At 43.7% G+C, this 26,511-nt stretch overlaps 1 protein-coding gene across 14 annotated transcripts in view; it reads left to right on the forward strand.

The window, feature by feature from the left end:
- HDAC4 (histone deacetylase 4) overlaps nt 1-26,511 on the forward strand; it is a 267,202-nt gene that overhangs the window by 209,752 nt on the left and 30,939 nt on the right. For all 14 annotated transcript variants that reach the window (XM_056348110.1, XM_056348107.1, XM_056348108.1 and 11 more), the window contains 4 exons: nt 5,798-5,931; nt 13,280-13,400; nt 17,903-17,949; nt 26,124-26,231. In XM_056348110.1, coding sequence (XP_056204085.1) covers nt 5,798-5,931; nt 13,280-13,400; nt 17,903-17,949; nt 26,124-26,231 — 410 coding nt within the window. The remainder of the gene's footprint in view (nt 1-5,797; nt 5,932-13,279; nt 13,401-17,902; nt 17,950-26,123; nt 26,232-26,511) is intronic.

Raw genomic sequence — 26,511 nt, forward strand, 5'->3', positions numbered from 1 at the left:
ATCAGAGCAACTCATGATTTTGTTTCTCCTTTGCGTATCCATTTCTTCTTATCTAACCCACAGCTTTTGCATCTTTAAAACCAGCACTGTGAATTGGGTTTATTTTCAGACACTGGTGGTATAGTAATAGTGATATTTTAAATATGACTGTTCTTCAGCAGCTCGCTGTAGGGTGAGGAAGCGTGTGCAGTCAGCTCTGTAAAAGCCCAAGCAGTATCTAATTTTTGCAAATCAGTCCTTTAAGTCTCTATTTGTTGTCAGTATTGAAACCTTGAATTTCAGCAAAAATGCATTTATAATGCAACCAGTTATAGCAAGATTATTCTAGATTTTGGCTTTTGCCAAGGATGCAAAGAAGGGTAGTCCCCTGGCTTACAGTCAAACCAGATGAAACTTGAGAATCTAATACACTTAGACCCAAATCTTGGTGCTTTGAAAACAAGGAAGTGTGGCCCTACTTTACAAGATTATTCATTCCTTCTCTTTCTTCCCTTCTCCTCCTCTGGTATTTAAGTTCTGTCAATCATATGCAAGACTTTGAACATACAATAATGTTTCCTACCAGGGGATATACGTTTGACTCAGATATGTGCCTCTAAATTTCATTTAAAATTACAGCTAACTGTAAGAATGCAGATTTTGAGAACTGTGCTGCTTTGAAAAGACACTTAGGATGTTATGGTTTATTTTCCTTGGAGGCAGAGTTTTAAAGAAAAAAAAAAAGTGGGTTAAAATAAGAGGTGGAATATCACTTTGCTTTTATATAGCACTGCATGATCCAGTGCAATGATACGAAGAATGCTTACTGTAGTTCACCTGTAAAATATCATTTTCATGGCATTTATCCATGTTAAGGCTCCAAGAGCTTGATTTTTCCATTGCCTTCTATCTTGTGCAGTTCTCTAGATTTATGCTAGGTGAATGGAGAAGGAGAAACACAATAAAATGCTGTCAAGGGAGGAAGGTTTGGGCACTCACTGGCACTAATACAGGTGCAAAGCATAAAAGTTAAGACCTTTACACTAGTCCTATAACTAGTCCTTCACCTCCCATAAAAGGTGAAGGACTAGTTTAATTAACCAGCCTTAACAGTGGCAGGAAGAAAGAGCCTACTACTCTGGGCACGCAAACACAGAGCAAAAAGGCAGGCATTTCAGCTGTTGAGCACGTGTGTGCAAGTTAGATCACTGATGTTTTCTTAAGGTTGTCCACGGTGTGTTGGAGATAGTGTTTTCGGAGGTGGATACTTAGAGCTTAATCACTAGGATTGAACTGTTCTTTGAAAGGCAGGAAATTAAAGTCTTGGGTATTTTTCAAAGCAAGCAGTGCTGAAGTGCATCAGGCTTCTTCTTCACTAGGAAAATCCATCTGTTTGATAAGTGACTGCTTTGGAGACTGATCCTAACACGATTATGCGCTTTGAATTTCAGAGGAATTAAGATCGGAATTGTTGTGATCATTTTATGAGAGGGTTGGAAAAAATCCTCATTCAGTGGCCCTACTGCAGCCGACCACAATCACTCTAGACACGAATGTGGCTCTTTAAGAGATCAGTTATTATCCAAGTTGTTCATCGCTTTCATGTTCGGGGTGTTATATAGAAAACACTAATGCTTTCTCTGGACAGAGTTAGGACTGGACAGCTGGAAATTCTGGGGTTTATGTATAATTTATTTGCCTGTCTTTCTCAGTGACCGGTACCTGAGACTTCAAAGGTACAGGGAAAGAACAACATAATATAACTCTCAAACATGATGTGCATTACTCCACATGAAAGTGAAAACAGTGCCCTTCCTGACTTCTTCAAGCAATCAGTTTTATGTCCCAAAGCATGACATTTAATTTTCCTTCCTGCTAGCATATAAAAGAAAACTAGTCCTTGAACTTGCCCTCGCTAGCACAAGTAGCCCCCTTGACTTTAATGAATACTTCTGCATGCACTGTTCTACACACTTGAATAAGACTTCTCAGGTTAGGCCATTAATTTACATAGCTCCAATTATCCAGTCTCTGATCTCCTGTAAAAATGGTTCCACAAATTATTCTGATGTTCTGCATTAAAGTATTTTTCATTTCTGATGAAGGCATTTGTTCCCTCCTGTGCAGAGCAATATAATTATCTGAACCTCAAATCATATGTTTGTTCTGCCAAGAAAAGCGAGTTGGTTATGCTTTAGTGCTGACCTTTAAAAATGATTGTTCTCATGTCTTAAAGAGTATTGCTTCCAGCACCACTTAATTTAACTTATAATGGCCAATGTAGTTTTGTATTTTAAGCTTAAATTGCCAAGCTTTCCTTTGTGTGTGTGTGTGTGTCTTCATCTGAGTGTCCCCAACCACAGGAAGGAGCTTGGAACAGTTCACTTCTTTCCAGTGGCTTGTTTTTTTAAGAGAGAGAAATGTTGAGTGACATTTGATTACAGTCTAGGACTTCATTGAGACACTACTGTTATCAGTGAGTCACTGAGAAAGGAGAAACTTTATAGCCCAACCAAATTCTATAAAGCCCACTGTAGTCTCCATCAACAAATTAGGAAGAGTGTGCGTCCTACCACCCCCTTATCTGGAAGCTGTTTCTTTAACTCCATCGACTGCCTATATTGAACAGGCTGTTACCAAAACCCATTTTAGATGTATGCATGTATTTTAAGCACGTGTAGCCTTCCAGTGCTTGGGGATGCAGATGAGGAGCTGCTGGTTTGTGTGGCTGGGGATCTCGCCGACAGCTACCTGTGTTTACTTTCATCGGTGCAGCTCCCGTAGCTGACACCGCATAGGATGAGCTGATAAATACCACTGCCTACTTCTGAGCTGACACCAAACATCCTCCAAAAAAACTGGGAGATAACCTGCCAGATCTGCTGTACTGTAGGAAGACAAAGGAAGAACAGAAGAATATAAGGTCAATGCAAAAAGCTGGTTGTTCATTTGCATTTACTTTTAAGTTTGATCTGTGTTGGCTTCTGCCCTACCAGGCTCTGGGGTTACCCAGGTACAAAATAGAGAACAAAAGGGAGACTTTTAATCTGGCTAGGCATTGCTTTAACTTTGTACCTAGAGCTGCTTCATAATAATTTTTCAGGAGTTAGTATTTAAAGCTTAAAGACTTAGGGAAAACACCCTCTAAAAAGAAACTTGCAACACGGGTTCACATTTCGACTATTTAAATGGTCTTAGACCCCTTCCAACTTTGCAGCGCTATCAGTGTAATTCACTGTCAGGTTCTGCCCAGCTCCCAGGCAGTGAAAAAAATTGTTAGAGCAACAGCATTAAGCATCGTCTGGGAATCCAGGAGGTGAGCAAGAAAAGGCTGCTTAAAAACCACTGCTTGAAAATGCCTGATGTTTTTCCGCAAACTTATGAAGGTATGGCATGAACTAGCCTCAGATTTATCTCCAGGTTGGAGTGTTCTTTGCAAATGGGATGCATCTTCTTGTTCATAGCTGAAGGGGATCCGGGGTTGTACCCCGAGAGGTCAGCAGCTATCTGATGAGTGACTTGCTGCCTGTACTTCTTTTTGTTTAAATTCAAGGGTAGTTATTGGCTGAAAATATATATGTTGAATAGATACGCATGCACCTTTTGACTTTAAATCTATAAAGCCTAGTTGTAGTCCGTGAGATATCTGGAAAAAAGAAGGCAGAACCACTTTCTTTAGTACGAATAATTATCCAAACCTAGTACAGTTGCATAGGGTCTAGGAGGACGTGTACGTGGGGTTCTTTTGGGTACCAAATACTTTGTCAAAATGCCTGATGTCCCCTGAAGATGAGGTTATTTCAAAAATAAATTAACCTTAGGGTGAGGTTACTGAAGACCATGCGCTAGTTTAAATGATCTCAGACTGGGGAGGTCTCATGGACAGCCAGCCTTACCGTTGGACTACAGCTTCTTCTCAGGTGACATGAGTAAGAACTTTACCCTGAGGGTGACAGAGCCCTGGAACAGGCTGCCCAGAGAGGCTGTGGGGTCTTGTTCTCCAGAGACATGCAAAACCTGCCTGGACGCGACTGTGCAACCGGCTCCGGGAGAACCTGCTTTAGCAGGGAGTTGGACTGGATGGTCTCCAGAGGTCCCTTCAACCCTGACCAGTCTGTGGTTCTGTGACATTTACAGTGATTGCCTTTGCCCAGCACCTCCTAACGAAGTTTGATGTTGTGAATTAAATGTGGGAGACTTCTGCAGAGCTTTGCAGCACGATCTTATTTAACTGAACTTTGGCTAACCCAAAGGCAGTCAATTAACCAGTGCTCTGTTCTCTTCCTAGAACTGAGTGTCGTTTGGGTTTTGTTGTTTTTTGGGGGTTTTTTGTTTGGTTGGTGTTTTTTTTTCTACTTGCACTCACCTACAGCAAAGTGAGGAACTGCCAAATATATCCCCTAAGGCTGAATACCTGAAAGTGTCAGTGCCAGGGTTTGCCTCAGAGGGGAAAGCCAGATTTTTCAGTGGCAGAACATGCCCACACTCAGTCAGAAGGTGTGATTGCAGCTCGAGCCAAGCTGGAGTACATGCAGCAGCACGGTGCTCAGCTCCAGGCTGCGTGTCCATGTATGTTCTCAGAGTCTGGTTTCTTACCAGCCCCTTTGAACTCCATGCGGTTGCAAATTGTGCAGTTTACCTGTAGTTGAACTAGTAACATGAAAGCCAGCTCTGGTGAGTTCTGCGAGCAGTGCTCGTGCTGCCCGCCGCAGCATAGGTGTGCTTCGTCTGGGATTTTGGAAGAGCGATACTGGTTGGAGTGCAGACCCTTTAATGTTGGGTCTGGGAGTAGCTCCTGCCTTCACCGCTAATTCAAAGGCTTTGGATTCTTGTCAAGGCCTTCGATTTGCAACTTTATACTGTGCTTTCAGACAGATATTGCTTGCAAGAAACCTTACTCCTTCGGGGCGGGGGGGGGGGGAAATCCAGCTGCTTTTGTTCTGTTCTTTGGAGCTTCTGGCTGAAGAGAAGGCTAGATTTAAACATTTGACTATGCCTCTTTTGCTTGAGTGGAAAAAAGGAAAGGTCTTTTGTCACTGTGACTGCATAGCTGTAGAGGACCTGCTGTTTTCCTCCAGTGGAACATTGGCTATGAAATCATAACTCCCCTTCCAAAAACGTACCTGGACAACTCTGGAGCATGAATCAAAGTCTCCTACACTGTTGTCATGCCATAAATACTTGGTAATGCAAGGGGATTTAGCTGCCTGACTCCCACGTTCAAATGAAACAACACTGCTAAATACCTACATATCGTGCTGAATAATTATGCCCAAGTGTGTGCTAATAGCCTTAATTAGCATGTTGTCAAATAGTGTTGATGCAAAGACTTCAGCGCAAGCTATTTTATGAAACAGTGCCTGCTAATGACTTATTCCTTCTGGTTTTTAATCCCAAACCCTAGAGTTGTTTTAACAGCAATTATGAAAGTACCCAACAGAAAAGTTGCAAACCAGTCCCCTCTTAGATCAGGTTCCTACACCAGCACATCTGTGCTCATACTGATGGTTTCAGTTGTCACCTTTGTCTGTCACTCTCACAGCTTCAGCCTGCGGAGATGTTGGTAACTAATTTCTTTTCCATTTCCAGAGGAAGCAATTGTTGTAGGTTTGGTACTGTCTCAAAGCAGCATCTTGGATTTTCATTTCTTAGAGCTCTGTGGCTCCTGGTAAAACACAGTCTTTGTCTAGAAGTGTTCAGCTGAATATAAAGTACTGTTGTAAAATAAAATAAAATAAATAAAAAAATTCCCCCCCTATATCTGGCAATTTTTTATTTTATTTTTTAACTGAGAGCAATTTTGTAACCTCTGCTGCAGGCCTTGTATATGACACTTTGATGCTGAAACACCAGTGTACCTGTGGAAACACAAACAGCCACCCAGAGCACGCGGGGAGGATCCAGAGCATCTGGTCCCGGCTCCAGGAGACGGGTCTCCGTGGCAAGTGTGAGGTAATAAAAAAAAAAGTGAAGGGGGGGATGAGATGGTGAGCCGGGGAGAAAGGGAGAATTTAGATTAGTCTGGCTGATTTGACTGCTGGATTATGAGCATTCTGGGGGGCTGATTCCTGGTCTGGACGATAGCGTACGTACCAAACCTGCAGCTCGGGCTGTTGACTGCTACCTGGATGTGCAAACTTTATACTGCATTCTGGCTTGAATTTTTTATAGCTCCAGCTGTTGGCAGTGTTTTGCCATATGTGGCCTAAATTTAATCCATTCCTAGATGACTGCTTATGCTTTTGTATGCACGTCTGTCAGGAATACTTTTCTAGCGATCTGATTTCATTGCATTGCGATGACTGTTAGAAATTTCATGGAACATTGGAGAATGCTCTTGCCTGATGTTGTAGTGAAGCTGCTTCTGTAATTTTCTATTTCTGTAATTTACTATTCCCTGTAAACTGGAAGTCCCTACAAAGCATTCAATTTTGAAGCAGCCGAAGTAAGAACAAGATATGAAGTAACTGTTATTTGTCATCCCTCCAATCATAACAACAAAAACTCTGGAGCAAAAGTTTGTATTTCTGTGATTTAATAACTTTTTAAATACTCTTTGGTAAGCAATGGTCAATTTGTGGTGAAGATAATGTAAAAAGAATGAGGGTAGGAGGTTGCAGCTAAGCACTATTCCGTCACAAAAGGTTAAATCAACTTTATTGGACAAACGTATTTTAAGAGTGAGGCAAACTAAGAGAGCAGCTTAGATACTAAACCACGAAGACTAATGATTATATGATAGTAAATTATTATTATTAATAACTAATAGCAGTGATGATAAATTAATGGTAGTGTGTGTTCATCAGTTGTCTGAGCATCTGATGGGACTGAAGCTCACGGTAGGTTTGAGTTATGTCAGCATCTGGCTAGAAATATTCCACGTGGTGGCAGCATTGCCATTGACTAAAGTTCCCCATCATACCCTTATTTATCCCTGAAGAGAGCAAGGAGGAACTTCAAACCTGTTTCTGTCTGTGAAGCCCCATTTAATTGAATTTTGAGATTGTTTGGGGAAAAAAAATAAAAAAATAAATAAAAAAATCCCCCCAAAACAAACCACATAAAACCAAACAAAACCCCCAAACCAAACAAGTACCCCACTGCTGTCTAGCTCCCCTGTTCAGAAGCAGGAGTTAAACTGTGCAGTGCTAATTGCCTTGTATCCTACAGTTATGTGAGAGATGTTCTGTAATGTGTAAGTTCTTCACTATATAATCCTAGGGAACTCTTATTTTCCTTAATTTGATATTTCCAGTTGCTCTCACAATTGGAATTGTACTTGATGTCCACCTGTGTTTCCCTTCTGGCCACTGGTGACATTCTGCCTCATCTTGACTCCTCCTTTTGCAGAAAACAAGAAATATGTGATGCTGCCTTAATACCGGTGTTTTCTTCTTTGATGGCTTCATTCAAGGTCTGACGTGCCATTTCAGAATAAGCAGCTGCTCTAATTGTGCTTGCTTCCCTCTCTAGTTAGCTTTCCTTTATCCCCACCATCTCCTACTCCTGCCCAGACCCCCGTGTTAAAGTTTCCTTCTTTATCTTAAATTTTCTCACGGGCTTGATGGGCACAACCTTTTCCGGTTTCTCCATCTCCTTCCTGCCTCCACACTTCACTCTTCTGTTCTTGATAGGGTTTTTCCTGGAACCGCTTGTTCACTTTCCGCTGTTCTTGACTGATGTGATTCTTTTCTGCGTTGCAAAACCTTTTGGACACTTCACTGCCCTTCAGAGTCTTTCTGAAGCTCCTCAGGTGGAACCTGTCTATCAGCGAGCAGGGTGAAGGACCATACAGGGTTTTCCTTCAGTGAAGGTTTACCTCCACATCAGGTGCACTTGCATGGCAAGGGGACGGCTTTTTGGACTCGAGTGGTCTCTGCTGCTGGGTTGGAGCACGGCTGTGACGTGTTGGCATCGCTTGGGACGATGGGCTTGTCTCCTTATCCCAAGGACCACGTAGAAAGCTTTAGTCTGTGGGACGTATTCCATTATATCATCAATTTAGAAGGAATTTTGAAGTCTGGCCTAATAATTGTCATTATTTTTAATAATTATGTTACTTTTCCAAATCCCTGTTGCTTATGCCAAAGCTCCGTGCAGGACAGCATGAGCTGTGCCCTCTATCCCCACCCACAGTAGTGTGTGTGTGTGATGTGCAAACTTTAATGGAGCTCTTTATGTGAGGATGGTGACACTTACCACCAATGCAGCCTCCTATGTACCTACAATTTTTTTTGATGGATTAGAACTCCTCCATCTGCATAGCAGCCCTACAGGCACTGGGAAAGAGGTGAATATTTTTAGAATTAGCAGTAGGTCTGCAGCAAGTCAGCAGCAACACCTGGATTATAGCACTCAGAAATTTGCCAGGCTGTATATTTAATTTTTTTCTGAGCTCCTATTTTATTCCGGGTTTTTTTGGGGGGTGGGGGTTAGCTGGTCTTGCTGACAGACACATCTGTGCATGCTCATTTTTATCTTCACTGTTGCAGGTCTGTTGTCCTGTGCTTCAGAGGTTATAAGCCAGTTAAGTAAGCCCAAGGGCCTGATGTGAAAATTGTTTGTGATCATGTAGTTTAATCCGTTTTCTTACAACTCATATTTGTAAAAGGACAGTTTGAACTTTGACATTTCCTTATCCTCATGTTTCCCTTTCCTTTGCTGTGGTCCGGGTGTGGTTATAGTTTGATTCTGTTGCTTGCAAGTAGTTGCTTGACACAGATTAGAAACACAGCACCCTGCGTAGTAAATAATCCCGTACACACTGTGTGGGATTAGACAGGACTCCACTGGATCCCTGTCCTCTTCCAGAAAGAGTTTAACAGCTCTCGTTCACCCCGCAACTGCATGCTGAAAATAAATCCCAGCTCTGCTTTCTCATGCAAGCTCAAACAGTTCTGGGTGTCTGTCTCCTGGAAATGTTCTTTTGGTGTTTCTGTTGCACACATGCCCCAAGCCAGAAAAGGACTCACAGATAAATATTTTTATCATGCATGCAAACAAATGCTTGCTTTGAAATTTCAGAAACAAACTAAGTGAAAACCTGTTTTCAACAGGCAGCCGAGAGGCTCCTAGACAACCTGCCAAGTGCTGGGTTCCTACCATTTCTCTTGGAGGCAAGAGAAGTGAACCAGAAGGGGCACAAATATTTTTAGAACAGAAAATACCACATCACTTCTCCCCCCGCCTCTCATTTTTCAGCAGTGAAACAGATATGTATTTACTAAAGTCGTCCAAAAACCGCTTTACGTCCAGCTGAGGGGAAAATATGTGCCAGATTTGCGGTGTGATAGGTAAGAGTCTGGCAGAGTTGCACAAGTTTAAGGATGACCCTTTGGAGCGAAAGCAGTTGTCCAGACTTAATGACAGCAGTGGTTTAGAGTATTGCTTGTTTAATTAAGTTAGCTTTATAAAATGCAACAATTACTCTGGTGTACATGCAGCATTCAGAAGTAACAATTACACTAATTGAGGCAATCTCAATAAAAGATTCTGCCCCCTAAACGAAAACCCACAATCCATGGTATAGTGTAATCCTCCAGCCTTCATCAAGAGCGAGAGGAAATCGATAGGTTTTGCTGTGTGTTTCAGAGGTAATCAAATCCCCGGGCTGCTCGACCAGGATGAGGAAGAATGAGTTCCTCAACCAGGGTCCGTCTCCAAGCACATCTTGGCAGCAGTCCTGTGTTGTTGAAAGCATGAGGTCTGTTAGCTGAAGGTTAATCGCAGCTGCGGAGGACTGACATGAAAAATCAGAGCCAGGGCTTGGCCATCTCTAAGAGCAGAGCCGTGTCCGCCGTTTTCCTGGCACAGCGTCGGATGGGTGTCCGGTTGGAGGGCAGGACAGGTCTGGGCGGGTGAAGCCTCTGGAGAGCTGCTGCTTGCCCAGGGTTTCCCATGGCGAAGCACCCAGGCCGTGTGGGAGGCGCTGGCAGTGGTGCCTGGGAAGTCAGTGTCTGGAGAGAAGCTTTGTAGCTGTTTTCTTGGCCTCTGGGGCATTTTTGGGGGCCACGGTTGGGGCAAGATCTGGCTGGCTGTCGCTCAAGATTCATCTCCTCTCCTGTTGAAGCATCATAGGGTGAAGTGGTGAATAAATTGTAAACTACGAGACTAGTGGGGGTTTTCTTTTCTTTGAAATGCAAAGGAAAAGCTGGCTCCAAGGAAATGGATGTCCAGAAGGATGTGTGTCAGGCACTGGGAGAGGGGTGGTGACGTGGTGAGGCAAAGGTTGGGTTTTGTGCAGGAAGGAGCACAAAGGACACAGGGTAAAGAGCCAACTAGTTCACTGGGGTTAAGAAGCCTACTTCTGAGCTGAAAAGCTGGGGTTTAGCAGCCTGGAAAGAGGTTGAGGAGGGGGAGTGTAATAAGGTGTAAGCAAGCTCAATAGGCAATGCAAAGCCTCAAAGATAAGAGTATCAGGACTTACGAGCTCTTAGAAAGCAAGGAACTGCTCAAATTAGGAGTGTGGATCGCAGGCTGAGCTGTAGACTGAGATAAAACTTGTGACAGGTCTGGAAACAGGAGTGAGGAATATGGTTTTTTACTCCAGCTTTATTTGTGGGGGGATTTATTTTCTTGGCGTCTTTGTGTTAGAGCCAAGGAGAAAGCTTGTGGTGCCTGAGCCGGCAGATGAGAAAGGTGCAAGAGCCTCTTGAGCATAATCCTTTCTACCTAGGCAACGTTTGCTGTAGCGTTTGTGGTTATATATTTGTCCCAGTAAGTAGTAGGGTTTTTTTCTTGAATGTGTTTTGCTTGCAGCAGAGCTGGAAGTTCTTCATCCGCTCATAGTTTCTATTTGGTTATGGGTGTCACGTGGAGGGGAGGGTGGTATTGATAACCCTCGCAAGAAGCACAGAGCTCGGATGGTCTTGGTAGAGCCACCTACTTTAAATGGGAGCAGCCCTTCCCCGTCCTGGGGAGCTGAAGCTGTTTGCATCCACGGAGGAGCTGGCGCGTCATCGCGGCGGGCTGCCGTTCTCCTCGTGTCTTCACATAACGCCAAGAAATACAAAATGCTATTTCTGTACGTCCACTAAATGTAGCAGCTGAAAATGGGTCAGTACATCTTGTTCAAAGGAAAAGAGTTGGCATATGGGTTAGAGGGAAGCTGCAAAAGCATGTAAGGAGGGACTGAGGCAGGCTTACCCTGAACAAAAAAGGAAGACAGGATAAAAGTTCAAGGGGGATTTGCCAGATATTTCTGTCTCTTCTGGGTCTAGCATTTTTGTGATTATTGCCTCTTTAATGGGATGCTGCATTTTTGCCTTGTCATTAACCTGAGGAAACCTAGGTGGTGGAGCAGAGCATGGAGAAAATGAAAGAGGAACTGGAGAGCAGAAATGCCAAAATTAGAAGAGGCAGTGCATGAGCACTCCTGCCGTGCTTTGATGCCTGATGCCTTGTGCCTCAAACGGTTTTACAAAGTGTTTCCTGTGCACTTTGCAACACGTGATGGGGGCTTACGCTGAAGACTGGAGACCGAAAAAATCCATCCAGTTTGTTCTGTGGCTCGTGCTTCAGAGGCGGAGGTCCTGGAGCCCCCGTGCGCCCAGCGTGCTCCAGCCCGGGGTGCTGTGGCTGGGCCAGGCTGCAGCCCGCGATGGCAGCGCGGTGTGGAAGCAGGCACTGCTTGGCTGGAAGTGCCAGTGCCTTTGAAGCATCTTGTCTCCGGCACTCTCCTGCAGAGTAAGCAGCGCACGGCAGTGCTTCCGAACGGCAGCAGCTCTCAGGAGCAAGAGGCACAGTCTGACCTTCTCTTCAGAACAAGTTTTCCATTTGAAAGTCTGTTCTTTTGAGGAGTGTGATTTCTTTTTTCCCCTTTAAGCTATACTTTTTTTATAGTTCTTATTAGAAACTCTGCTTCTCCGGGGATGTGGAAGTCTTAAAAAAGCAACTGGCTTTGACGAAGCCAGGGTGAAGGCTGTGTAGGAGATGTGTGCGATCCTACGTGGGCTGCACAGCGGGATGCTTGTTGCTGAGGCTCAAGTTCTGGGTGACCATGGGACCTCTAGAAGAGTCTTCCAGAGCCTTCCAACGTTTTGCTGTTAACTATTTATATTTTAGTATTACTGTTGTAGAGGGGAATAATCCTGTAGGAAGCAGCGCCCCCCCCCCCCCCCCCCCAAAGTGACAACTCCTTTTAGAGTGTTTTAGTCCAAATGGCAACAAAAAATTGTGAAGTAGTTCCAAGCCATATGAAATACTTTCTTGGGGCAGGGGGAGTGCACACATGTTTCTGAAGCAAAGCAATCCTCATTTCTGAATAACTCCTTACCCTCCGTCATGGCCACCTCTTGACTTACCCCCAACCTCAGCACTTCTTGGCTCGCTGTGTATTTCCCCTGCCAACATTTTGGAGGCAGTTGCAAGCTCCCAGTTAAAAAGGTGAGGTGTTTTTTCTGCTGTCAGAGCTTGGTGTACCTGATAACCCATGGCACCATCTGCCTGCTGGGGAGCACTCCCTCCTCTGCAAGAGGCCATGACATGGTCCTTGTTTGCCCAAGATTTAGCACCTCCATGTAGCACTTTGTTCTTACAAATATTTTCCATTGCAAATGCGTGATGGCAACAAAAGAAACCTCAGAGGTGTGCTGGACCCCTATGACAATTTGTGAAATATGAAATTGGGTCCTGCTGACATCAGCAAAAGCTTTGCCATGATCTTCAGTGAAGCCAGGGTTTTGGCTTTAGTGTGCATCTGCCTTTCCTGAGTTTCAGCTGGTAAAAAAATCAGGGTTGAGCATATTGGCTACAGTACTTCCAGCTCCACCTGCATCATCATATAAGAAAACAATGTGCAACAGATTGAATCGTGTGGGATTTCCAAGATGAGTTTTAGAGCAGAGAGTTTGTAACTGACCCTTGATTTCTTGAAGGTTCGTTTAGTTTGGAAAGCGCTGTGTTTGGGAGAAGTTTTTAGGTTAGCTTAGTAATCATGGTGGGATTGTTGGAGGTGGTTTGGAGGGACGCATTTTCACCAGATAATTTGTAATGGCTTATAACTGAGATCCTGAGTATTCAGTAGTTGAGCAATGCTTGTGTAATTTAGCATATACTCTGTGGTAAGTATTTTTAAAACAAAACAAAACATAAATAGATCTAAAGATTAATTTATATGTGAAACTAGTATTTTGAATAAGGGATTAACCCAAAATCTGTCTTACAATTAATTTTGCTGCATAGGAACTCATTTTAGCTTTTTGGTTACTGTCTTTGTGAGTTGCTAAGGAAAAAGAAAAGTTCTTTAATGAGTTAAGCAGTTAATCAGTGACTTCATCACTCCTTTTCTTTCATCTTTCAGTGCATTCGTGGAAGAAAAGCAACTCTAGAAGAGCTGCAGACAGTTCACTCGGAAGCCCATACGCTGCTGTATGGCACAAACCCTCTGAACAGACAGAAACTGGACAGCAAGAAACTTCTAGGTATTGTTCCCTGGGGGGTGGGGGGTCCCCTTCCTTCCCGCTAGCCTTGACTGGCAGTCACTTTAGCAGTAGCGGTATGAGGTGCGATGCAGGACTCCCTCCATCCTCAGCCCCAGGCAATGCCCAAGAAGATTCTTCCCACCTCCATTCAGTGTCTGCTTGGGAGCAGCACAAGATACATCTGTCACCCTTTGTTCAGGTAGATCCCTAAAACCTCGATAGCTAAAGCTTCCTTTCTTTTATGTCTTCAAAACCTAAAGAGCTTTCCCTGAGGAGGAAAGGTAATTCAAACACTTTGTTTTATCCTTGGCTACTCTTCTCTGCATTTTAGAAAGTTATCCATTGCTAGGTAGGAACTGGCACACCTTACCAGGGACCTGGATCTGCAGCACCAACCAGCTGCATAGACACCAACAAATAGCCGTCAGTTTTGTATGGATAATCTGCAAGAGATATGCAGGGGCCTCTTAGATAGTCTTACATTATTTTTTTTTCAATTTGGAGTAAGATTGTTTGTCCCTTTCACTGGAGACTGGATCTTCCTGAAACAGGTCTGTGTCTGTCATAAAACATAGACATTTTCCCTGCAAAAAATCTAGAGAACAGTTTTTCAGATGACCAGCCCGCCCCACAGCAACCAAACCGCATTGATTTTGGCACCTTACCTTTGTGGAGATGTCATCATCTCCCTTTACTTGTTGCCTTTTCGCAGCAGTCAGTGATAGACTGGAGGGGCAGTTTTGGAAGTTCTCACATGGGGATCAGCAAACAGACAGTTCTGGAACCTAGAAGTTGAGAATATTTATTTTGGGATTAGCTTGACTTTGAATGATATAAAAAGAGGATTAACTTGATGGCCTGCATGATGTAGTAGTCACAGCAAAAGAGCTGGAAAGATTTTGCAACATACTCACTATGTACATTAGATCCCCAAAGAGGAAAGCTATTAGCCAGTTGTTCAAACATGCAATTAGCACTGTGTTTATAGCTAACTTACCACCTCTTTAAAACCCTGAGAAATGAAAAGTAGACACTTCTGGCTGAATGATAGCGCAATTTGTATATGAAGTTTAAAGAATTTATGATGTCATATCCTTGGTAGTGTAAAACTCTCACCTTGCGTAAGGCATATCCACCAGTCCAAAGAAACAGCATGTAAATCTTCCCTGGTGGATCTGAGAAGGTTCCTTGTTTGCAGTTGCACCATCTTCACACTGACTGATTTCTTTGCAAATTTGTGAACCATAGCACGGAAGGTGTGTGAGGACATGTGTCCTCACCGTCCGCTGTGGTGGGATCCAGGCAGTCTTTCAGCATCTGAGCCGTTGGCCTCACCAGCCTGGAGCAGGCAGGGTTAGCACCGTGCCTGTGGCAATGGTCATCATCTCCATGGAGGGGCTGAGCGGGCAGTAGGTCACCCGAACCCCTCTCCTGTTGGAGATACCCCTTGCAAGTTACGCTTTTAGGGTGGACTGTGATAACACTGAGTGTTTTCGGCTCATTCAAAGGTCAGATCCTCTCGAAGTACTTTTCTACTCCCTCTTTGATGCTCAGTACAATCTGTATCAATAATCCCGCAGATACATTTGGAGATAGTTTATTTGGTTAGAACTGGATTTGGGGATACCCAGGTTTTGCTGAACCATTCCTGATGGTTTATTTAGAGAACCTGAGGAAGGAGGCAGTCTTTCTGCCTAAGTACTTCTGTGGTTTCGCTGTGTGCCCCCTGTGTCTTTAATCACTCATTTTGTAGAGATCAAGTTTATTTTTATAGTGAAGAGAAATAATTCTAACACCTAAGGGTATCCCAGTGCAAAATATTGCCTGTTTGGGTGTTATTTGCAAAGAAGACCAAGCTGTCAAAGTGCTGCAGCCATAGATAGAAGGTCAGGTCCCTAGGAGCTCCAGTAGGCAGAGCTTTCCAGTAGCTCTTAGCTGAGCTTAGACCTTGTTTCCTAAACCCACGTGGCACCATTTCAACCTTAAGCTGCTAGCAGTAGGACTCGCTGCTAGCTTGCATGACCATCCTTGCCCAGACGGCAGCAGACTGCCTCTTCCCGCTGCCCGGCTGTCCTCCCGTTGCACATGGTGCATAGGCCACAGCTGGCGCTGACACTTGTGCCACCAAGCTTGGAGGAAGAGCAGACGGCTTCACTGTGCAGCATGGCTGCCAGTCTTCACACCAGGCAGGAAAAATTAGGTTGGTGGCTTGGCAGCCGAGGGTCCGGAGGGGACAGCACACAGTGAGTCAAACTGACAAGAGGGGTGAGCCTGGCTGGGAAGGCTGCATCACACCCAGGGAGAAGTTCTCCTTTGGGAGCAGGGCAGGAAGGGCGATGCTGGCCCTAAACCCAGTTTCTTAACTTGATGGGTTCCACAGTGCTGGACCCGAGCAAGGGTAACAGCCACTGCTGTGTTGGGGGAAACCTACCTGAAGAACCACAGCGTGTGCAGTGGTGTATAGAGGTGAACAAGCCTGTAAGCAGCCCCCTCTTCAGCCATCCCCTCCTCTTGAGAGTTTAAAAGGGTTTAAAATTCACAAAACAGGTTTGTAGGGTTCTTTTAAATATATTAGAGGGTAAACGTATGGCAGGTTTGAAGTCTGAGACCAAAGCTTTGTGTTAGGTTCACATATGCAAATGTAAGTTTGTTAGACCTGAGTGTCTTGATATGTGTACGGCTCTGGTGGCTCACTCCGTGTAAGCTCTTTGCCTTTGATATGTCTGTGAGGAAAAAAAAAAGCATGAGAAACCTCAGCTGAAAAGGAAGAACTTATAAAGCTGAGGGATGAAAACATGGGATGTTTCCTTTTAAGCTTCTGGAAATGATAAAGGGGGTGTCCCTTCATCTGGCAGTTCTTTGGGAGAAGGCGGGAAGTGGGTAAGTAGTTCAGGTTTTTCAGAATTGTAAGCAGGCGTCATTGTAGCTCTCCTGTTTACTTCTGTAATTGTGCTGTAGCTCATCACTTCTGGGTCTTACTCCTTTCTCAAAGTGCTCTTCTTTACACATGTAGGAGAGACTTGCAACGGAAGCCCACCACTGATGCTGAAGTTACTTTTCCCAGAGGGCCTTGAGCATCGCAAAGATTTGCTTTGCTGTGTTTTATCAGGCAGGTTTGAAGGTGGTGGCCTTCAAGGCAGGTTGCACAGCTCTACCTGGAAGTGTTGCTAAAGCCCTTAAAAGTCTGAGGGTGAAAAAGTTCTCATTTGACAGTATAAAGCTTTGGAACCTGTTGAACAAGTTTAAACTTAGGCAAAAAAGGCTGCTTTGAATTTGTGGAAAGCAATCATAAATTGTTGTCAAGAAGATAAATATCAAAATAATGGGTGGATTAGCAGTGAAAGATGTGACAGGAGGTCCGAAGCAGGATGATCTAAGAACTTTCATTTGGAACTAATCAAAGAGTGAATCTCGCTGTGCACTCAGATTAATAATACAGATGCATTAACTCTGCTTTCAGTCACAGGGGTAACGTATGTGTCTGCGATGCGTTTGACACCAGCATGGCCCTCAGTAACGTCTGTCTGCTGTCACATCTAATTCACACTCTACAAAACTGGTAGTTAGCTTTTAAGGGAATTTATTCTTTCAGTATAGGCATGACCAGAACAAGAACCTGCTTTGGTGGGGGACAAAAAAACTCAACCCAGTTTATTTCACCATTAGCTTTTGTTAATTTTCAATAGGTCTCAAGCAAATGAACCTTAGGCAGCGTACTCCAGATCTTTTGCAGCATCTATATTTCCTTCTCCCTATTTGCTTGTGGTGCATAGACACACGTACAAGTCATACACGTAAGGTGGTGATGGATATGAGACAGCGTGTTCTTGTTTCAGTATAGTTTATAAACCTGCAGAATTTTGAATGGGAGATAATTTGCTCATATGCAAGCCCAGAAAGTGATGTTACAATTCTTACAGATGCAAAATTAGCCCTGCAGATGGTTTTCTCCATTTTTCTCAAATTCTTAATGTTGGCTTTGCTTTTTCAGTCAAAACACGTTTTCTTTGCTTGCCACTGGTTTATTTTTTGTCTTCCTCTTTTACGAAGCTCATGCGCTCCAAAGTCTTCTAGTAACTGCAGATGACTGATAATTAGGGTGTTTTTTATGATTTCCTATCCTCCTTTGGTTGAAAGGGATTAAAATGTTCATCTGAGAAGACATGCGGAGCACTTGTTGGTAGCATCTCAATCATCTATAGTCAGCATGACTGCTTGAAATGTAGGACAGCACAAAAACTCTTGTATAAAAATAAGTGATTTATGGAAGGCTTTTATATTGGGAAGGCTTTTGAACAAGCCCAAGCATGTACATTGTGTATGTAGCAGGGTTGGCTGTGTGTTTTCTGGAAATTGCAAGAAAACCCCAGTCTGTTGCTGTGTTTGGAAAGATTGCGGCATTGCCATAAAATTGGACCAAAATCTGGTGAACTTTGACTTTCTGACTTACAGGGCCCTTTTTTTTTTTTTTTTTTCTTTTTTTTTTTTCAATTTTCCTACAGGTTCTTTAACGTCGATGTTTGTCAGGCTTCCTTGTGGTGGTGTCGGGGTGAGTACTCTCTTTAATGTGTAAATAATGTCCTGTTTGTTCTCCCAGTCCCATTGGTAACAAAAATTGTTGCTTTGCATTCCATCAAGTGGGTAATTGCAACCAGATGTTACTTATAAACAGGGTCTGCCTGGGGTGCGGGATTGCAGTGACAGCCTCACGTGCCTTTCTTCAAAAGCAGCGTGAAGATTTTTAAACTGTTTTGGAGAGCTGAAGTGTGTGTGACATTCATAGGCATGTTTCGTCTCTGGCTTTTAGGAGGAGAAACCTCATTTCCCAGGCAGTGATGTTTAACGGCTTAGAGGTTACTACATTTGAAAGCAACCCTGGCATCCAAAAATGCTTTCTACATAGAAAGCAAGATGTGCTTTTCATGCTGCTCATGCTGTGTAGGTGTTTCATCTTCAGTATTTGTACTTCAGAGCTGCCTGCCTCCTAGTGCAGGTGGAAAACATATTAATAAAATTGTGATATTGAAGGACAATACTTGGGAAGTCCCTGTAAATAGTAACTTGCTGCATTTGTGTCTGGGCTACATTACTGTCCTCGAATGAAACGTCTCGCAAGGGAATTGTAGTTTTCAGTATTTGGCATCTTTCGTTTCTTGAGCTTCAGGACAATCGCAGATGGATTCTGAAAAATACCCCCCTATCCATCATGGAAAGGCTGAACATTAGTTTTCATCTGTCAAGAGTCCATATAACAAGAAGATTTTTTGTTGTTGTTTGTTCCCATAAGGCTGAAAAAAATCCAAATACCATCCAAATACCTTGTGTTGAAGGTTTGTGTTGTTTTCCTTTGAAACCTGAAAACTTGAAAGTTTTCCTTTCAAGTCAGACTTTCTGCTCTAAAGTTTCTGTGGAGGGTGACAGTACAGAAAAACTCAGAGAACAGGAAGGGAAAAGAATGAGAAGAGACAATAAAAGGCATTGTGTTTGAAAATTCACAGTGGTAGTTCTTATGCATAATTGTAGCTCGTGAGGTTGAATTTAGAGGTCTGGATTCTGTTATGGAAATGAAACAAAATTGTTTTCTTCCTGAGTCTTTGCAAAATCGCTGCTTTGAAAATTATCCCATCAAAAAAAAAAAAAAAAAAAAGAATAATCGGCGTTTATTCATACCGCCACTGCTGAGCACTCGTAGAGATATTTTATTTTGTATTGTAAATATGCTGCAGTCTCCTAATTCATGGCAAATTTTTGGCTAGAGTTGAAAAGGTTTGGATTTACTCTGCCCTGCAGTCAGGCATGCCATTCAAAGCAAAAATTATCATTTGCAAATGAAGTCTGAATGGTAACAAGTAGAGACAGTGCCTGAGCCTAGCGCGGTCCCAGAAGTCTTGCATTAAATCCTAAATCAAGGCAGGAAACGCCACAGCGTGGGTATTATCAATACGCTTGTAATAAAGATAGCGTTTGCAGGCAACTTGCTGGTCAGTTCTCTCCACAGACCATTTAATATTAAATAAAACGTTTGCTGGCTTTCATACAGTGTGTTAGCAATCCTAACAGATAATTTTCATGTTTTCAAGGAAAAGCTTTTTAAAACCAGTAATTTACTAGTAACAACTACATGATAGTCGGATCTATTCATTTATTTTTTTAAATGGCTTTCTGTTGTTGTGCTTGGTTATCCTTCCCCAGTTACCTCGGGGTACAGTGCTGACTGCGTATTTCTGCTGCCTTCTTGGCTGGTGCAGGAAAACATGGTCTTCACTGTTTTTGGGGTGCGTTTCTAATTAATACCTACAGCCCAGCTGTACATTTGTAGGGGAAATGAGGCTATGGTACAGAACAATTGGCTATAGCTTATTAAGTCCTTTGCACTTGTACGTGCTCTGGAGGGGTTGAGGCATAGACCATCTCCTTTGGGGTAGGAGAGACGTACGGTCATCTCACAAGGTCCTTTCAACCTAATTTTCTACTGTCTTTCAAAGTGTGAGGTTTGTCAAGAAAGCTGGCTTAGCAGTGTGGTAATGTTTATTGAAGAAATAGACGGAAAACTGCAGCCTTTGTTAGCGTGCCAGTTCTGCGAGACAAGTTGCTCTTGATTTAATTTGCTACGGGAAACTGTTGGAAGAAGCCCTATAGTGGGATCTTAGCTGGGGCCACAGAGCACGCCTTGCAGTAGCAGATGAAAACCAAATTATTTTCTGCACCGAAGAGGATGACAAGACATTTTCGAGATGCATGTCATCATTTTTTTTTTTCCAAGGAAATCAGAAAAAAATACTTTAAAAAAATCAGAGCCTGGGGTAAACCACCAGTTATAAAGAATTTTAGCGTGAGGTATAATGTAAATCTGAGAAATTTCAGCATGTGAATACTGCTGGGAGATTGAGTGCTTGTTATGGTATAAAGAAATTATTTCAAATTGTTCTAGCAAGAGAGCTTAAGGGGTGTTTTTCTGCTGATGCTTCGCAGGCCACTGTCAAGCGGCAAGGTGGCCATACAGCTTTTTGGAGTGATGAAGTTTTATTTAGACTCTCCCTTGTTCAAGATTGCCAGGTTAGCAGAACATTACTTATCGCTGAGCAGTAATCAGTCTCTGGTTTACCTTTTTCTTGCAAGTTGAGAAGGTTGTAGAGAGGCAGCCCTGGTGCTGTAAGAAGTTTGTGTAGGCTCCAGTCACTTCGTACTGGTGAATATTTCCTGATGGTGGAGGAACATGAGGTACACATGATGATCAGAGCACCTGTAGGACATTATCTCAACTACCTGTGGTTTGTAGCCCAGATTTGGAGGAGAAGGGATTTATTTCAGCACAGGTTTCATTTTCTCTGTCACATAATAAGTGCAGTCTAGAGGATGCTTCGTGGCTTTTTGCATTCAGCTCACCATGACGCTGGATGGCATTCCAGCCGGCTGACTGCTTCATAAGGACAATTTTCCCTGGAAAGCTTGATACTGGTCTGCCAAATGCTTTTCAAGGAGTAAATATGATGCAAGAAAGAAAAAAAGAAAAGAAGAAACCCCACCAACTTTTCAAAAATTAGGAGAATAAGGTGGGACTGGTTCTATCTTGGATTTATTACCAGTCAGAAGATTAGAAATAGTGGTCAGAGTTAGTCCCCCAGAGGCACTGAAAAGTTGCAAAACAGGGGATGGTTCATAAGCAAGTGTCCTTTGCTGACGGTATTAAATTTAGAGTCATCAAAGCAAAAGTTGCCTGCAAAGCAGTACAGAAGGTGACATGATAACAAGAAACTAAATAGTAATGCAGCACATGAAATTCAGTGTTGGATGCTAAATAATGCCGGTGGGCAGGAGAGGGACTGGCCTGGAGCAGGTAAAAGCTGAATGATTGCTTTTGCTTACAATTCAGGAGCTGAGGGTGACACACGAAATTATGGGCTGGAAAGCTTGAATGAGAGTTATTTCTCTGTAAATAATTAAACGCAATTCTCTTCCATCAGGGATGTGATGTAGCTTAAAAGAATAGATGGATCTGAAAGGCAATGTAGGGCGGCTTAGGGAGGCAAAGCCCCTGAAGAGCTGTTAAGCGCCGGGATGAAGGATGATGTCAGGCACTTGGGTAACTGTGAGTTGTTCTTACCAGCCAGCGAGACAAAGGGAGTTAGAGTGAAGAAGCAGGAAGAAGTTTTGAGCAAATCACTTCATCAACTAACACCTTTCGATCTCTCTCTTAACAACTAAGTCACAGTGATTTGCAATCAATGAGAAAAAGCGTAAATTTTTTCCCCGGTGCTTGGAAACTCTTGTCATTTTTATTATTTTTTTTTCCTAATTTGCTTTATACAAAGAAGCCTTCACATCACCATAGCTGCCGCTAACAAACCTCTCCCATCTGCAATCATCTGACTGTGGCAGGAAAAGAAGAAAGCACAGAAGCACTTATATCAACAGATGTGAGCTCTGATTTAAGCAACAGTAATTTATTCCTGCTGATCTTCAGCAGCATCTGCAAGTGCCATAAAGAGTATTTTTACTTAGGATGTTACCTTCACTTCTCTGCAGCACATTATTTTCTTAATGTATGACTTCTATGCACCGGAGGGTTACCTCATCCAGGATAATTAGAAGATTTTGGAGAAAGGAGTTCAAGCTTTGAAAATCTGCAAAATTGTTCCAGCATACTTGCATCCAAATTCTTCAAAACACTCAAAGACTCGATCTGAGGATCGCTAGTAACTTTGTGTTCTTTCGTGTGTAGTATTTTCTTTTTCTGTGCTCGTTCTAAAAACGTCTGAAGATCTCTGTCTTTAAAAAGTGGTTTTTAATGGTTTTGATCTTTTCCTGAATACGTTACACTATTTTTGGTTGTAAGGTCTTGATTAGAGTGTATAAAAGTCTTTACCTGTACAAGCAAAGTACATTATTGCAAAGCAGAGACAACGAAAAGGACTTCCATGGAATGGAAATGAGAAAATACTAATTAGCAAGTCTTAGAAGAACAAAATGTGAGCATGGTTATTTAATCAGTGCTTTAGAGTAGCAGGAGATACGGTTAGGTAAGACCAGCTGGCTGGCAGCACAGACTGTGTGCTGCTGTCACCTAAGCATGATGATGAGCAGTGATGAGGGAAAAGTGGAACTCCTTCGCTCCCTTTGCTTTGCAGGGTCTGGAGCTGCGGTACAGCTTGTCTCAGCCCTGTCCCTGTGCTTTATTTCTTATCTGTGTAGTTATTCAGCTAAAGAAAAGATCAGAATAATGAAACTTTTTGTACAACACTCATTTCATTTGGAAAGACCTGCACATTAGTAGAGTATACTAACACATTAGTAGAGTGCGAGCAGGAACCTCACTGTGTATATCGATAAAGATTTCAAGTTTACAAGGAAAGACAACTGTTTTGGGTTTGACACTGAAACATCTTAGACATTCCTCATAAAAGACAGCCTGCATCAACCTGTTGACCCTTCCGTTTCTGCATTCCCTCATCATTTTCTAATAACAGTACATGCTGCGACAGTTAAGAGCCTGCGGCAGGTCTTAGGCACCGAATTCCCTCTCCCCACCTCTAAAGGAGCCCTCTCCTACGGGCTCACCTAACAGAAACAGCAGCTTCTTTATTGGAATGAGCAAGGCATTAATATTATTCTCAAGAAAAAAGAGACAGGCATTAATATTATTCTCAAGAGCTGAGCAGGACAACCGCTCTTCATCCAACAGCGGCAGATGTGGAAGACTCAGTATCTCTGACGCAGTTGTATCCTCCAGCTCGGGAGAAAAAAAGAGAAATACACGCTGATGGATCAACAAAAGGCAAGAAATATGCTTCCTCTCTCCATAAAGTCCTTCCAGATGGTAAGGCTTGATGTGCTGTCCCAGCAACAACTCCTGTGATGGCAGCTACATCAAAGAGCTCAGAGGCAGGGAAAGCCAAATAGCGTCTCCCCTGTAATGAACTTCAGAATTCAGGAATGATGGCGGGGTCAACAGCAGCCCATGCACCAAACAGCAGCAGCTTCAGAGCTGGAGAGCAGTCCAGCTCAGGGCCACATTAATAACATTTTCCACCATGGCAGGGCCTACGCCCCTCTGCTGCAGAGCACTGATGGCTTCAGTGGGACTGTTCAAACACTTAGAGTTACAGATGATGAAGTGCTGCCTTGGAGTAGGGCCCAGTGGTCTCCAGACATCCGTTCTGGGGAAGGTGCCTGGGTGTTAAATCCTTATCTTGGAGATGTTTGCACATGGGATGGAGCAGTGGAGAGCTTGCGGGCGGCAGCAAACATCTCTGGACCCCGGTCCTCCTCCTGCTGGGGAGCTGAGTGTGGGGGCATGAAATTAGCTTCAAAATCACAGGTGGAATGCCTTTTTCAAAGTACTTAACTTCTTTCTGCAGAAATAACAACTCTTTAAAAGCATTCTGTCTTGCCCTCCTCATTCTTCTTGAAACGCTGCCAACACAAGCCTGGTTTCTGCAGGCATCAAAGGGCCTGAACGTGGCGGTACTTGGCTCAGGCACCAGTGATTTCTGCATGCTTTATGGAGAGGGCTGGCACGATCAGACATCGCAGGGGGTCCGAGGGTCTGTGGAACCCTTAGGTAAAGCCGTGCTTAGGATATGTGAATTCTGGGGGTTTGTATTTCCATTCCTCCGGTGCCTCATGGTGAATGAAGGTGGCCCTCTGTAATTCTGTATCCGTGGAAGGGGCCTGGTACTTGCTGCGGCCAGGCAGAGAGGGAAGCTTTTAGCTGCTGGTGTCCTGTGGCATTTTTTTTTTCAAGACCAAGAAAGATAGGTTAGACACACTCAGCCCAGACTGCGCTTGAGCAGCGAGACCGAGGGCACTGAGGTGGTCAGCACTTGGCAAAAGGCAAATAGATGTTTTGTGTTGTATAAACCATGAGTGTCTCCCACTCACAGATACTGGTGGGAGAGGATCTGGGGATGAAGACTGCTGGATCCCCTGAGGGAATGTAGCAGTGCCATCCTGACTGCAAAGCAGCGTGACCATCCCATAATGTTTTTACAGAACTGCCAATGAGAGCCCAAAGACAGACCCCCACAGAAACTTAACGTGCTGGTCAGTGGGGAGAAGCAGCATCTTGGCCATCTTCCTGCCTTGCTAGGGGCTTTTGGAGGGATGTGGTCAGATCAGTCCCTTCTCCTGCATGTGTGCAGTAATGACCCAGGACTCCTGGAGCTGTGCATAACTCAGACCCCATCGTGCTTCTGTTCCCATGTTACTGCTCAAATTTATGGGGGCCTGGGGGAGCCCTTGTACCCCAAATAGTCACTGTAAGGCTTTACCACCGGTGCAGTGGCTTTCTGCAGAGTCTGAAACGGTGCACATATTGGCAGCATTACCGCATGGACATGGCTTTTTGGTATTCTCCAAATGCTTCTTGGTTTACTGTAACTTCAAAAGCATCCTCGGGACAGATGCTGCCAGAAGCTGTCCCTGATAATGGACCTGGCACCATCTCCACTGGCCTTAGCACAGCCATGAAGGAGGTGGATCAATCTCCTGTGGGGTCACTTGCATCTCCCCGCAGCTCAGTGAGCAGACTGGGTGCCAGACAAAGCAAGTAGCTCTTTCTTTCCTTCTTCTTTGCCATTGTTTCTATAAATAGGCTCAGCAAAGTAATATGTGAAAAATAGCTGATCCTTCACACTGCGAAACGTTACATTTATCCTATGCTGTTCCCAGGCAGCTGAGCTGGCCTTGACATGGGACAGTCCCAGCAATCTGGCTTTTGCAAAGGCTGTGACTGGCAAGAAGCAAACAAGCTTTGCTTTCATCACTGCATGCAGGACGGCCGGGGGTGCAGCGGAGGAGATCCAGAGCTTCAGGCTGGAAGCAGCCCCTCGGGAGCTGTCCTTCCCCCTCTGCTCTCTGCAGAGTCGCAGCTGAGTGGCAGTAAAAAAAAGGAACAGGCATTTCATCACATGTCTGCAAACTAATCTTGTCTTCGTACAGTTGTTGGGATGAGTGTGGTAAATGCCAACGCTTCTCACTTTTTGTTTAAATTAGGACGTGACCTCATATAATAACAACGTGGGGATGTTTGCAGAGTGCCTTGCCTTGCCTTTGGCGTATTTGCACATTTTCAGGGAGAAAATATAGAGGATGGTGGTCCTGTCAAATATTGAGCATTGAAATAAATGCCTGTAGTCAGCAGCTAGATGTTGAAGGTCTGCTGTTAGCTTTGATGAGACAGAGTTGATCTTATGGCTCCCCAGGGAAGCTGCTGTCCACGTAACCTTACCCTGCTAGTCCTGGGCAGGCATCTTTTAAATGCCCATTGTTAGAAATCCTTCTTTATTGTGTTTTATTTTATAGAATCGTTGAATGATTTTGTAAACCTTTTTTGTTTCATCTGGGATCAGTTTCCTCCAGCAATTAAAAGATATACTGATACTGTGATGTTGGTAGGAGACACATGCAAATTTGCAGTGCTGGAGATGCTGAATTTGCTCCTCTGTTAAGGCACTGACCCTTTAGCATTGCAGAGCTGTTGCAAACAGTCATCTCAAGCATCATTTGGTTGGATGGACACTCGGTAGTGGTGATGTTACAGTCATGGTAGGGTCCCAGCCCCAGTACTGCCAAGATCAGGTCTGCAATGTAATGCTTTTAAACTTAATGCAGTTAATGCCTTTATGTATTCAATACATATGAGTAACTTTCTTTGTAAAACATAGGTCTGTTTGCTGGCTGTCCGTGTTGCTCCTAAATGTGGTTGCTGTGTGTCTCCATTAGGTCGACAGTGACACAATTTGGAACGAAGTTCACTCGTCTGGTGCCGCTCGCCTGGCTGTGGGCTGTGTCATTGAGCTCGTTTTCAAAGTAGCCACAGGAGAACTGAAGGTTGGTATGAAAATAACACTTGGCTTTGATAGAGGCTCTGTACAGGACTCTGCTCAGGGCTGTGTTATGCAGGAGGTCCAGTTAGCTTCATTTTAATGGCACCATCTGGCTTTAGTCATAAAAATCTTTAAGGATATCAGCAAGTGAACAACAGACTCCTGGTGAATGTTCTTACGCACCGATTAAAAGGAAGAAAGAAACCAGAGCAGCAAATGAAATCACTATTCCAGTGTTATCTGAGGGTCTTGCTGTTGCCTTCAGCTGGGCCAGCCCGTTTGCT

Source organism: Falco biarmicus, chromosome 8 (assembly GCF_023638135.1).
Source record: "Falco biarmicus isolate bFalBia1 chromosome 8, bFalBia1.pri, whole genome shotgun sequence".
NCBI lineage: Eukaryota > Metazoa > Chordata > Aves > Falconiformes > Falconidae > Falco > Falco biarmicus.